Source organism: Oryctolagus cuniculus, chromosome 9 (genome assembly GCF_051225735.1).
Source record: "Oryctolagus cuniculus isolate XC-2025 breed Fujian yellow rabbit chromosome 9, ASM5122573v1, whole genome shotgun sequence".
NCBI classification, from domain to species: domain Eukaryota; kingdom Metazoa; phylum Chordata; class Mammalia; order Lagomorpha; family Leporidae; genus Oryctolagus; species Oryctolagus cuniculus.
Window position 1 is genome coordinate 12,778,381 of NC_142875.1, and position 14,320 is coordinate 12,792,700.

The following is a 14,320-nucleotide window of genomic DNA, read 5'->3' on the forward strand; positions in this document are numbered from 1 at the left end:
GGCGGGGTCCCCACCACCTCGGTCCCTGCGTGGTAATGGCACAGCAGTAACGGCTGCCGCTTCGGGGCGAACCCCGCTTTGCATCCCACGGTGGAAGTGGTGGCGGTGACAGTGGTGACAGCAGCGACGGTAGTGAGTAGTACAGGAAGGAGCCCGGTTTTCCCCGTTGTAGGCACTTAGTCCTTAGAACGCTTTTCTCACGAGTGTGCAGAGAGCAATCTGCTGGAAGCCACCGACTGACTGGATCCTTCCTGTGCTCACTCTGCTGTCCGGCAGCTTCCTTGGGCGCTGGGGCTGGGAGGCGGGGTTCTCTCTGCTGCTGTGACTTTCCTAAGGGGGGCCTCCCCGTCGGCTCCCATGATCATACTGGGGTACGGCCGTCACCCCCCACCTCAGGAGGACGGCACGTGTTTCCCGTGTGCTGCCCCATCTTTGGCTCCGTGGAGCACTGACCTCCCAGCACTTCCCAGGGATCCTGAGAGATCCAGTCAGTGCTGGCCATCGCCAGAGGGCTCTGCCAGACCTTGGTTATGTCCTCAAGGGACGTAAAATCTCTTAGCCCAGGTGGTGGCCTTTGGGACCCTGCTGCTCTCCCCATCCAGCCGGCTGCTCCAGGGGCACAATGCCCAGTCTTTCCTTCTTTCCAAGCTGTCCCACTTGGCGTTCTCATCGGGAGAGAGCTGGGGGTGGCACTCGCCTCACTGGGATCCGAAGCGGGTCTGATGTGGTCATTCATTTGCTTAACCCTCCCTGCCTCCCTTTGGGCTTAAGGAGTCACGTAGGGTTTCCACAGCAGGGACCCCAAGGCTCCTCATGATGAGACCAGGCCCCAGCCCCCTCTCAGCCTCTCATCCTGCCTGTCCACAGAGGCCCTTGGCCCCCAGCACATGCGCACACAAACACACACACCCTCTGCACCTCTGCCGCATGCTCTCTTCCCTGCTCCAAAGGCCCTTCTACTGTCTGGCCGGCAAATTCCTCTAGAAGCTTCCAAATGTCAGATTTCACCTCTGGGCAGCGAGCCTTGGCCTCCCTGGTGGAGTCATCTCTCTCCTTCCTGTTCTTACGCGGCCTCTGGCTGTCTCCCGCGTCCCACTGTATCCCCAGTGCTTGTTGATACCACAGTTTCTCTCACCAGGCCAGTAGGCCTCTGTGGGCAGGGCCAGACCCTGCGTGTCTTAGAGGCCCCAGAACCCAGCCCTCCCGTGCATGCCAGGCACGCAGGGTGTGCTCCGTGAACAAGCACCTGACTGTGACAAAAAGAAGAGAGAAAAACGAAACATAGAGGCAAAGTTGACGCACCTGGATGGGAGGTGCAGGTTCGACCATGGGTGATTTGGGTCATCTTTAAGTTTTAGATCTTAGGAAGGTACTGTGGCCGTCTGGGTGTAGCTTTGCTGTTGAGGGTAAGGCTGGGGCCCTGGGACCCTGAGCCTCCATCACAGTTGGTCCCAGGGACCCAGGGCTCTGTTTCCCTCTTAGTCAAGCCACGAAGGAGCTCGGGCCACATCTGTGATCCTTGGCTCATGTGCCACGTGACATGTCTTCAGAGGACCGTATGGGTGGACGTTAGGCACAGACTTATGGCCGGCGACGAGGTAGACCTGGTGTCTGAGCTCCTGCAGCACCTGTAGTCTAATGGGGTGCAGATGCCATTAGGTTCTACAGATCGCCATCAAAGGGTTATATGCTGACAAGGGAATATGCACCCGGAAGAGCAAAGGCCAAGGAGGGGGAGGACCTTAGCAAGGGGCCTGCCCTGGCCAGGTGTCGCCTCCTTTGGGAAGTGGTGCTTAAGGCGAAGAGCACCCCCCGGGGAAGGGGAGCGGGGCCCACGATGGCCTGTTGGAGCCTGGCTCCCGTGTGGGGCCTGAGCCGGGGGACCGAGGGGAGAGTGACCTGCAGCTGGGTCACCTCCAAAACTGTGATGCGGGCTGGGGTCAGGTTACCGCATACCCATGACTTGAGGGGCAAGCAAGTAAGGGCCGAGGGGCCGCAGAGACAGGGAGCCCTGGAAATGGGGGCGACTTAGCCAGGGGCGGGCTGCAGGGAACTTTGAAGGTCAGGGGTGCTAAGTGAGCAACACGAGTGGAGGGTGGGGATCCAGGGGCTGCAGGTGGAGAAGCGTGGCGGGGGGGCGTTGGCTTTCCCCCTCCAGCAGGAGCCCTGGGTCTCTGGCCACCAGCAACTCGGTGGACGCGTAAAAAGCCAGAACGCAGGTTGAGGTCCTGGGGCTTTTGGGAACCTGCCCGTGGCTGATAGGGTTTCTGTAGGCTGGAGGAAGCAGAACCTACTGGGGACCGTAATACAGCAATCAGGGAGACACTTTTAAAGTGCTGCTCCTGCTACCCACTGGCTGCTTGTCTGTCCTTAGGACAAGGCCAGTGAACATCTGGTTTCTATTGCACGGAGCTGGGCCCAGACTCGGTGGACGACTTCTATTCCTGCTCAAAGCACTGCTGGACTTGGACTAGGATAGGCCCCTTCCTGGACCCTGCGGGGAGGAAGGGGACTCATCTGGGTCCTTTCTTGTATGTGGGACATGCTCCCTCTGTCACAAGTGGGCTGGGGGCCAACAGCAGGAAGCCTGTGGGATGGGCTGACCCAGACTTTGCTGTGCTGGGCAGCCCAACACTGGCGCTCTAGGTGTGCGGTAGACTTAGGGGGCAGAGAAAGGGTGGCATATTCACTTGAGGGGATCCCAAGAGGATTCCCTCAACAACTAGCCTACGCCATGGTCAGCTATGGTCTCAGTAAGCCCCAGAATGTTCCCAGACTGCACATGGGAGGGGGCAGTGTTCCCAGCGAGACCCATTACCTGCAAAGAGGCCTCCTGTACTATCTCTTCCTACCTTCCCAGCGCATTTCAGATACCTCCCCGCTTATGTCTGTTTCCCTTTCACAGCTGCAGAGTGCTGGGCTCAGTAGCAGTGTAGCTTTTTAAGAAAGGAACATTCCAGAAGGATAGGCTTTGAACCCTGAGGCTTTCTAGACAAATTTCAAATCCTTGCTACCAACCCGAGTGCCCAAAACTATAGGTTAATGACTGTGATGCCTAGCAATTATAAGGGAAACATTGTTTCAATATTAAATAAATGCTTGGCTTTCGAAGCACCTATGCTAAAACTGTAGCAATAGACAAGAGTTAGCATGGCCCTGGAGATTCAGGAAATGTTCCGAATTTGTATGAATGAGTGAGTGAGGTTTGTAAATTAAGGGTATTTGTGTGAACAGTTATTGGATGGAGTCAAGCTATTCGTGAATTGAAAACCATGCATTCACTCTGTTTGAGGAAAATGCACGCTTGAAAAATCTATGCATGGATTTAAATTTTGTTTGCATCAAAATAAACTTTTCCTTTCATATCACTTTCCATGAACTTGTGAAGTTCTCTTGTGCTGTGTATTCTTAAATTTCATTTTGGTGTAACTTGTACAAAGTGTGCACACATGTCTAAAGTGTGAGGACGTGCACATACGTAAAGGTTTAATTTTAATCGTTAGTTGTGGGGGGAAATGAATTACAAGACTACTTCAAAAAGTTCATGGAATTAAAGGATAACTTTAGTTTGGCAAAAAAAAATTGAAATCCATGCCATTTCATAATATTCATTTTCCATCAACTATTCACTATTCATTTTCATGATGTCAGAAATACAAAAGTTAGTAACACAATATGAGCGACATTTTCAGTTTTAAAGAATTTCTTAGGAGGTGACATTAGATCCTTGTAGATGTTCTAAATATCAGTCACCCTGGTTTCATCGATAAACATCTTTAAACACTCAAGAAGACAGCAAAAAAATACCACTCCTGACGACTTGGGAGACCAAGAACACATTTTCCCTTTAACACGTTACATTACAGTGATAATTTGACAGACATTTTGATAATATTTTTGAATTAAAATGCAGCAGTCACTGACTCCTACTGCCAGATAATTTACAGATGCTAATGTGTCTCGACGTGAAGTTTCTGGAAGTTCAGCTCAAGTCACCCACAAGGGCTGCGGTTCGCTGTCACCGGGAAACCTCTAAATGATTCCCAAGAGCTACCCGCTGCCCGGCCTGGAGGGGCTTAGCTCTGTGCAGGGACCGGCGGTGCAAACCCCGAGGGGAGCAAGGCATTGAGCGGCTGGGGAGGCGGACAGGGTGCGGGAGATTTACCTACCAGGTTCTGGAAGCTCCTCTTCTCCTGGCTGTCCCTTATCTGACTTGCCCCTGTGGCGCTTTGGCTTTCAAAACTTCAGAGTACAGTGCTGTGGCTGGGGCACGGGGTGGAGGCTGCCACGTGGGCCCCGTACAGGTCCCCTGGCCTGGGAGGCTGCTGGGGGCCACTGCCCCACGCAGCCCCTCCATCCGGGACCTTCTAGGAAACCCTCCAGGACGGGCTCCTGAGGGGCCATGCAGTAGCCTGTCGCAGGGATGTGTAGAGAGAAAGGGCCTTGCTTTTCTCTGTGCAGCTTGGTGCAGAAGAGGTCAGGAAAGTGAGCTCCGGACTCTCGGCCACACCTGCATTTCAATCCAGAAATGCCCTCTCCTAGCTGTGTGACCCACAGGGGAACTGTCTGTTCCTGGCCTCAGTTTGTTCACCTGTAAAATGGGGGGAATACCTCCCCCGTAGGCTTGTTGCAAGGATGAGTGCAGTGGCTTGTCATGTCACCCGGCTGTCCCATCTGGTAAACGTTACTGCTACCACCCGGGTCCCCACTGCTGTGACCTGTCACCACGGTGACCACTTCCGATGCCATTACCAGTTCTGCGACCTCTGCTCTGACCACCGCACAGCTGCCTGGGATGGCTCACTTTGATCACAGAAAGGTCCAGTGAGCCGCGCAGCACTGGAATCAGGAACAGGGTTTTGTGAGTTTGGAGTCTGAGCGACGCCCGTGTCTCCCCAGAGACAAGCAACGGAAGCGGGCTTGGCCTGGGAGCTTTCTGTGCCCTCCTGAGTCTCGGCCGTCACCGACTGGGCTGTCTCTCTAAGCGGCAGAGCACTGGTAGGAAAACCAAGGTCAGAGCTGGGGCATCTGCAGCGGGGGACTCGGGGAGGCAGGGAGACCGAGGACATGTCTAAGGGGAGCGGTGCGGCCGAGCGCGGCTGGGAGCCCCAGGGAAAGGAGGTGGCGGCACTGAGCGGTGTGGAAACCGAGGGGCGGTGAGACGAGTGGTCGGCATTAGTATTCCGCTTTCTCACAAAAAGGAAGCACGGAACTATTTCACCCCAGCCCTGCGTAAACAAAAATACCCACGCCCTGTGCTCGGTGAGGGTCACTTGGGAGTGAAGGGAAAGGACGGAGTGGTGGAAGGCAACCAACCGGGCTGGAGCAAGGGCGGAGCCGTAGGGAGGACAGCGGCCGTGACCATGACCGTGGATCGTGGAGCGTGATCAGCTTAGGGTTGCTGGGGCTGAGCCACACCTGTGCCTAAACCAAGGGCCTTAGGGGACCAGGCCCACCTCACTCTGCAAACCTGAGGGGAACACAAAGGTGCCTCCTTCCCTGAAAATCCTTCTCAGAGCCTATCACACGTAAGGTCTGAAAGAGTTACAGAGAGAGGGAGGGACTGACAGGCGTGCTTCCACCCACTGCTTCACCCCACAGTGGCCAGGGCTGGGCCAGGCCGAAGCCAGGAGCTTCATCAGGGTCTCCTACAGGGGTGACAGGAGCTTACTTCAGCTGCTTTTTCCAGGCCATTAGCAGGGAGCTGGATGGGAAGTGGAGCAGTTGGGACTTGAACTGGCACCCGTTTGGGGTGCTGGCCTCCCAGGCCGGGGCTTTACCTACTATGCCATGACGCTGACCCCAGCAAGACTTATAAACTATTCAGGCAGAATGGTCAGACAGGGCAGATAAGACTTCAAATATCTTCTGATAAGAATATTGAAATCTAAGAGTTTCCCACCTTTGCCAGCAAATTAGATCTTATGCTTAATTTTCTTTTTTTTTCTTTCTTTTTTTTTTTTATGACTTTATTGAGGTCTAACTGGCATTTCATGAAATTCCCCTACTGTCAGTGCATGGGATTTGTTGATTTGTAGCAGTCAGGTAGAGTCTCACCGCTACCACCTGCACCTGAGTTTTCTTTTGGAACCTATAGATTTTGTTAATTTCTAAAAATTTTAAAATCAAGTAATTGTGTTTAATTACTCATTTAGTTGACAATATTGTCAAGCTGAAGTGCCTACTGCTTATGGCAGAAGCAAACAGGGCCGGCGCCGCGGCTCAATAGGCTAATCCTCTGCCTAGCGGCGCCGGCACACCAGGTTCTAGTCCCGGTCGGGGCGCCAGATTCTGTCCCAGTTGCCCCTCTTCCAGGCCAGCTCTCTGCTGTGGCCTGGAAGTGCAGTGGAGGATGGCCCAAGTGCTTGGGCCTTGCACCCCACGGGAGACCAGGAGAAGTACCTGGCTCCTGCCATCGGATCAGGGCAGTGCGCCGGCTGCAGCGGCCATTGGAGGGTGAACCAACGGCAAAGGAAGAAGACCTTTCTCTCTGTCTCACTCTCTCTCTGTCCACTCTGCCTGAAAAAAAAAAAAAAAAAAAAGAAGAAGCAAACAGGAATGCCTTTCGTAGTAACTAGCACCCAAGGCCAGTAATGCCAAGTGTCCTCTATTGAATACACTGTGGCTTTATTCTTTCTTTAGAAAGCAGATCTAATTGAGCTAACATGGACTAGAGGATCTTTTAAAAAATATGCTAAAATACTGACATCTTTCAAAGCACAATTGGTGAACACTAGCTGATAAAACAATTGCTGGAAAAAAGCCCGCACCCTGTCTAGAGGCAGCAAGAAGTCAGTCCTGTCTATAGATGAGGTACTTCAAAAAGATCACGGGAAATGGAGTTACAAGGTAAGCTTGTTTTGGTGCAAAACAATTTCGAAATCCTTGCAGAATGTTTTCCTAACACGCATTTTCCACGACCTTTCCAAATACCCTGTGTGGTTAAAAGCACATCCAGTAACTGCTTTTGGCACCGTCAGGAATTTGGAAGGCGGTCCTACACAGTTATCTGCTGCCGTGTTCTGCATCCCGTCTCCCAAGCTTGCAGGGAACAGTGCAGAGAAGAGAGGGGACAAACTCCTTTATTCTCTTAGGCAGAGAGGAGAAACCGCCCCATATTGTCCTCCCTGGAGGCCCACTCACCTCAAGAGGAAAGAAGAATACGGAATGATGGAAGGGCTTGATTTCTAGCTCTACAAAAAATTCTATCTACCTGCTTTTAATATGACAAACCTCTTTAAGAAATACAAACTAAGGGGCCGGCTCACTTGGTTAATCCTCCGCCTGTGGCACCAACATCCCATATGGGCGCTGGGTTCTAGTCCCGGCTGCTCCTCTTCCATTCCAGCTCTCTGCTGTGGCCCGGGAGTGCAGTGGAGGATGGCCCAAGTCCTTGGGCCCTGCACCCCATGGGAGACCAGGAGGAAGCACCTGGTTCCTGGTTTCAGATCAGCGCAGCGCCGGCTGTGGCGGCCATTTGGGGAGTGAACCAATGGAGGGAAGACCTTTCTCTCTGTCTCTCTCTCTCCCTGTCTATAACTCTACCTTGTCCAAAAAAAAAAAAAAAAAAAAAAAAAAAAAGAAAGAAAGAAAGAAAGAAAAGAAAAACTAAAAGAATGTTCTGAATTTCTTCTCTCTCAGAATTGGTTACAGCGGGGAAGGCGAGGGGTGGTGGTGCGGGGTGTGGCGATGAGGGGTGAGAAAGAGACGTAAAGAAGAGGAGGATGCGGAGAATTCAGGGCCAGGAGAGCAAGGAAAGAACAGGAAAGTCTCAATGAGAAGTAACGACCCGACCTGAGCAGCCTTAGACAGAGAACCGCGGCGAGAGGTCCGGGGAGGGAAACAGCCCTTCCTCAGGCCTTGTGGGGATCCGCCCATTCGAGAATCTCAAAGCCAAGGTGCGTGCGTGCTGCGACAGGTATGATGGAGAGCGTGACCTTGGCGAGAGTGAGCTCTGGGCTGGAGTGGCCTCCCCGTCTTGCCGTGGAACATTCTGGTCTCCAGTGGGAGACCGCCCGGGTGAGCGTGCGGAGTGCAGGGTGGGCTACGCAGCGACTGGGGGCTGAGCAGGAGGGAGCCCCGTGCAGAAGGAGCTGCGGCCGCACACAGGGACTCCCTGCTCTTTCCTTCCTAGCAGGCTCTGCTCATGCTTGGAACAAAGGGATTGTCTAGCTGGGCCGGGAGCAGGGGCGGCTGTTGTGGCCTAGTTGCAGCTGCACTGACGCTGACCCTGCTCATCGCTTTACTGACCAACCGAGCCCTGGACCTGTCACCGCGGTGGCTGGGCGTGACGCTGGCCACCTTGCGAACCCTTGGCTGGGTCTCGGTGCAGTCATAAGCTGAGGGATCTGACGCTACGAAACCTGAGTGAGATGTCACCCGGCTAACACAGTGACTTGCTTTAAAAATTAACATCTAGCATAAAAACATTCCTGAAAAACAGAAACCAAAATAAAAAAATAGCTTGATTACATTCGCTTTGAGGGGGCAGGCCTTGTGGTGCAGTGGGTTAAAGCTGCTGCCCGGGATGTCTGCACCCCGCTCCGAGCGCTGGTTCCAGTCCTGGCTGCCCTACCCTGCTTCCCAGCCAGCTTTGAGCTCCTGCGCCTGGGAGGCGGCAGGTGATGGCCCAAGCACTTGGGTTCCTGCCGCCCATGTGAGAGCTCCTGGCTCCGGGCTTTGGCCTGGCCCGGCTCCAGCTGATGCAGGCATTTGGGGAATGAACAGACAGACAGAAGAGTGCTCTCCTGGTGGCTCTGCTCTCGAGGAGGTGAAAAGAAATCTTAAAAAAGATAATTCTGAAAAATATAGTTGAGAATGCGTATCAGTTAAGGAGGAAGCAAACAGTTTAAAAAGATGCCAGATTTAACTTACATTCAAAAGCTCTGACCCTCTAACAATGAGCCGTACCTCACTAAAAAATATAAAACTGGGTATGGCGGCGCTAGGATTTCCTTTTCTTGCTTTCAGTGTTTAAAAATTTGCAAATTGGTGTTGATCAAACCAGTCTTAAAGTCATCATTAGCAGACTTGCAGCTTTTCTTAGAACTGGACTTTTTCAGGTCAAAATGCTGGCACCGGCTCCTGAGCACATTAAGTGAACATGGAAACAGAGGGCAACGTACAATGACGAAGAATCTCGGGAGCAGTTTGTCCCTTCTTCCTCCACTCTGACCAGATACAAACGGCTCTGATTTGAGTCTCCTGCTGGCAAACAGAGGGGCCAGGAGGGGTGGCAGGCACGGCGGGCGGCCGTGTGTGAGGGGAGCCAGCCCTCGCACTGGACAGTGACACCACCCACATCTTCCGATGGTTCATTCCATCTGCAGGAAAGAGTGGCGGTGGGGTTTCTGGCACTGGAATAAGCAGCAACAATATTTTTGGCTAGAGAGACTTCTCCCGAGTTCTCTCGGGGAGCCTTCGTGAGGGCCATCTGGACCAAACAGGATTTCTTTTCTAAAGCCCAGCCTTGGAAACACAAATGAGAGTGTGCGTGCTGCCATCAGACACCTGTGACAGCTACACAAATGAGGTGTGTGTACTACAGCCAGACACGTGTGACAGCTACACAAATGTGAGGCGAGTGTCTCACAGTCAGACACCTACACAAATGACAGGTATAGGAGGCACAGTTAAGAGACCTGTGACAGCTACACAAATGACAGGTGTGTGTCCTACAGTCAGACACCTGTGACAGCTACACACATGACAGATATAGGAGCCACAGTTAAGATACCTGTGACAGGTACACAACTGAGAGGTGCATGTCCCACAGTCAGACACCTGTGACAGCTACACACATGACAGATCTAGGATCCGTGGTAAGATACCCGTGACACACAAATGACAGGTGCGTGTGCCGTGCAGTCAGCGCCTGTGACAATCATTTCTTCTGCGTGTTTGCGAGTGGCTTGCTGCTATTTGCAGTTTTCTGAATGAACAGACTTGTATGAGGAACCTCCTACTTTCTCCTTTCTTTATTAGGAGAGGAGTTCCTAACTGACACTCAGTCCAGGATGCGTTTTTGAACGTGAGTAACACTTTGCACTACTGTTCTCGTGAGTGAAACTGCAGTGTTCGTCGTGTGTGACAGCCATGCTGGTTTCTTCAGGGAGTGACCTTGTTTTTGACCTGTGTAATCGTGAACTAGACCTAGATTTTACACTCGATCCCAGCCAAAAGGTTGAGAAGGGAGGAACCTAGATTTTGAAGATGACCCTTCCCCTTCCCTGGCCTTTAGCTAGCTTGTGAACTCACAGCGAATGAAAAATGCTGAGAAAGTTCAGTGAGGTTCTTCGCAAACCGAACACAGCACTGAAAGCACTGACAGGGACGAAACCGAGAGCCTCCTGGAAGGAGCGGGCGTTCCGGAGAGCACCTGCACGCATCTGTCACTCTGCACTTGGCCACTGCCGCACACTTGGCTGTGAGAGTCTCCTTGTGGAAAGAGAGGGGAACTCCTTATCTTTTTATATTACAAGGTCATTTCTAAAATGCCTCTGACAATTTCCTGTAGCTTTCAGTTTTTTATGAATACTGAAAGAAAAAATATAGCACTGAGTTATAATATAGACACAAAAATACATGGTATCATTCATACTTGAATGTATATATATAGAATATATGCTGCATGTATTTATAAGCAATTTCTATTGATATCAGTGAATATTAGCTATTTTGCTTGAGGCGTTTTCTTGCTAGTTATCCAATTTTCATAGCATATAAAATTCTTAGCAGATTTCATTTGTAAGCAATACTAAACTTAGTTCTGAATGGAGACTTTCCAAATAGTATTTAATTGTCATTAGTATGAAACACTACATTAAAAATGGAATACATTTTTAAGAATATCATTTGAAAATCTGAAACAAATCACATAGAAGTGATTTATCCTGGCAAATGTATTTTACCAAATCATCTGAGGTTCAGATATTAATGGCATGCAGGCTGTATTTTGTAAAGTTGTTCTGGAAGAAGGGAGGATGGATTGTCTGATTAATGCTGAGGACCGACACCAGCTAAAGGAAAAGCACGTTAGCTTGTGGCACTGCCCCAGGGACACAGGTTACACAAGTTTTGTACTGTCCCCAGCAGATCCGAGTAGGAGCAGACAGCCTGGTGTCCGTGACAGTGTGTGGCCCTAATTCCTCCTGGTGGGAACTTGTTGTGCCAGGAAAAATTCTTTAGCCTCAAGATGCCTTTCAGTTTCCTGAAACAAGGTGGCCGCTCGTGTCACCACCTGCCAGACAGTAACAGATCGTATGAGCTAATTATTGTTTTTCCTAAGTGTTTTTTACTCGGTATCACTGGAAGGGCATCCAACTTGATTTTCTTGGGATTTCTAATTAATACGAAACAAAAAATCCTGTGATATCAGGTTGAACCCCAATAATGTATCTGCTCACGATCTAAGTATTGCCCTGAAATTTTATTTGGAGAGGAAAAAAAAGTATAAATGTTATTTCTAATAGTAATAATAATAGTTATTATTAGCAGTACTACAGACAACGCAAATGACCCGTCAGGCATTAACTGTGAACTTCAGCTGAACCTTCAGTCTTTGGGCAGAATATAATTTAAGATGGGCACAGGAAGCAGTGGAGAAAAGCAGAGTTGCACTTTGGCCTTCTTGGGTCATTTCTACTTAAAACCGTGACTTTTGATTTTTACTTGAATGAAATTTTCATCTGAGGGGAGGAGAGGTCTCTTAGAGGTTCATGAGTGTCTCACTAGGACACAGACCATCCGTATTCCATCTTAGAGCGGCCTGCACTTTGGACCCCGTGTCCAAGGGCCCATGTTTTCATCAGGATGCACATTTGAAATAAAACCGTTTGTTGCAAGCAGTACTTCCTACAACCGAGCAACCTATTTCTACCAAATCTTTACAAACACAGCCCACTCTGTGTAAACCCCAAGAAGCCCCTCCTGGCTCAGGGTCACCTGCCTGCAGACCCCATTTTTGTGGCCGGCCAGTTTATAGGCAAAGGGAAAGAAACGTGCTTGCTGGATAAAATAACCACATATCTCTACTGGAAGTCCCATTACTTGAATCGTTTAAAGCTTGCTGGACAAAGCACCAGGAGAATTTGCCCTGAGAAGCAAACCTCAGCATATGGGGCAGGCAAGAAATGACCTAATAGTCAGTCTCCCTTCTGCTCCAGTTTCTACCATTCTGTGGCCGGAAAAAGCCATCCGCACTGTTGTGAAAGCTTATGCCCCAGGAAGAGGGTGCTGCGGATTTTAAAACAACAGTGGCAGCAGTTCAGAACTGAACATCTGAGTGGCCATCATCAAAAAGGCACGAGCAACTTTTGGACAATCTTCCTTGGGAATAACACGCTCAGGATACAGTAGACAAGGGTCGTCTTCACGCATTCAGAAACTTAAAATGCTGGGAAAAGAGGGCCTTCTGGGTTGACTCCTGCCTGCTGGCCAGAGACATTGAGCATCACCTCCCCCACGCCCTGAACCGCTCACAATGCCACGTCCCATGGGAAGCCCACCTGGGATGGCTCATGCAGTGTCCACACTGGACTCTGCTTCGTCCGCCCTTTGGACGGTACATGTGCTGCCTCAGTTTACAGTTCATGGGAAGTGTTTCTCACGTGCCCATCCTCAGGTCGCATTAGGTGTACAGCCGAGGGACTGTGCCCCGGCGAGTAGGCATGCAAGAGGCGGGTGGCATTATTTGCATGTCTGAATGAACCATGCCATGGCTCTTCCCTCAACATGGACGTCTGTCTATTCACAGGGGATCTTGACTTGGAGGGGACATAAGACACAAGGCCACCTAAAAATGTGTGTTATGAAATGTGCTATTTTTTTTCGATGGCCACTGCTGGTGTTAAACGAAAGGCTACTATTTATCATGAAACGGGTCTAAGTCCAAATTGGACGTTTCCACTGTTAAAATAATCTGCCTTTGGGTACTGGGTGTGGGCTGGCCCAAAGGTGAGCTGGCGTGTGTGGTTGGGGTGGAAGGCAGGCATGGTGAGGGCACTCCTCACTTACGCACGGCCTGGGACTTCTCAGGTGCACTTGTTCTAGTGAGAAAGTGCAGGGACCCTTCTCTCAGGATGTCACAGGTCTACCCCTCGACACCAGTTTTTCTTTTTAACTAGGGGTACTTTTCCTATCTAGAAGTTTAATAATTTTTCAGTGTTCTTGGTCCCCTAAGTAGGCAACCAAACTTCACTCCTTAGGGCGGTCACAGGCTGAGTTTGGAGATTACCTCTAGGATACATTTATAAATGCAACCCTCCCTCCTAGCCCCTTAAAAAGAGGCAAACGGTATTATTGCAAATAACCTTTAAGATAATTAACTGACAATGCTGCAACTAGCATAAAATCTTCCTTCAGGCGACACCTAATTTAAGTGTTACTGGCACAAAGTGGAGACAGATTGTGCATCACCACTGCAATATTTACATAGCAGAAACCCACAGAGCAGGAAACGCGAGACTCAATGATGCACTAAATTAGGAACAACCGTATTCCAGCGTTAATTTGCTTTCCATTCTATCCAAATCTCAGGTCCAGAAACTGGTGCAAGCACATATACAACCTCCCACTCCTAAATGATTAAACCGGAGATTTTTTTTTTTTTTGTACTTCTCCCCACCCTCCCCCCAAAATTAAAATAACTTGAAATTTATTTCTTTTCTCCACAAGAACCATTTGGTCAAACTGTGTTTATTTCATTACCACTTGCTCCCGCTTTGATCTAAAATTATTTTCATAGGAATGCTGCATCCAAGCCTACAGAGGAACACTAAGCAGACTTCTATTTTCTAAGGCCGCCAACGAATTTTATGAAAAGAGTAAAATGAGACTTGAGAGCCAGTGAGTAAAATATTTAGGCACTTGGGAAGGGAAAATCCACCTTCAGCAGTTTTCTCGCTGATGGATGGCGTGTGCCAACCCCTTCCCTGCTAAACCATCCAAACACAGTTGTTCCCCTGCCCCCATTCTTTCCTCTTGATATTTTAAACACGAGTTTCACCCAAGACACGGACCCACACGTTTACCTTTCCTAACTGCTGATGTTCTTGGAAGGCGGCGATGAGTTCTTCCGCCCACTTCATCTTTTCAGGGGAAGGCGAGAACTCCCGCTGGACCACGGCGATCTGGTTCGGGTGGATCACCTGCTTACCTGCAAGATCAGTAACACAGGAGCCATGAAGCCACAAGCAGATGTGCAAACAAAACGTGGCCACCGCGCGAGGCTCCTGCCTGCCTGCCGCACTGCGTGTGAACTAATTCAGAACTTTTGTTAAAGAAAAGAAAAACAATACTGCAGACCACAGGCAGGCAGGCA

General features: G+C 50.3%; 1 protein-coding gene across 8 annotated transcripts in view; it reads right to left on the minus strand.

Moving 5' to 3' along the window:
* The window catches only part of CLYBL (citramalyl-CoA lyase), a 243,625-nt gene that overhangs the window by 16,071 nt on the left and 213,234 nt on the right, over positions 1-14,320 (minus strand). For all 8 annotated transcript variants that reach the window (XM_017343572.4, XM_008260142.5, XM_089303474.1 and 5 more), the window contains one exon: positions 14,031-14,155. In XM_017343572.4, coding sequence (XP_017199061.4) covers positions 14,031-14,155 — 125 coding nt within the window. The remainder of the gene's footprint in view (positions 1-14,030; positions 14,156-14,320) is intronic.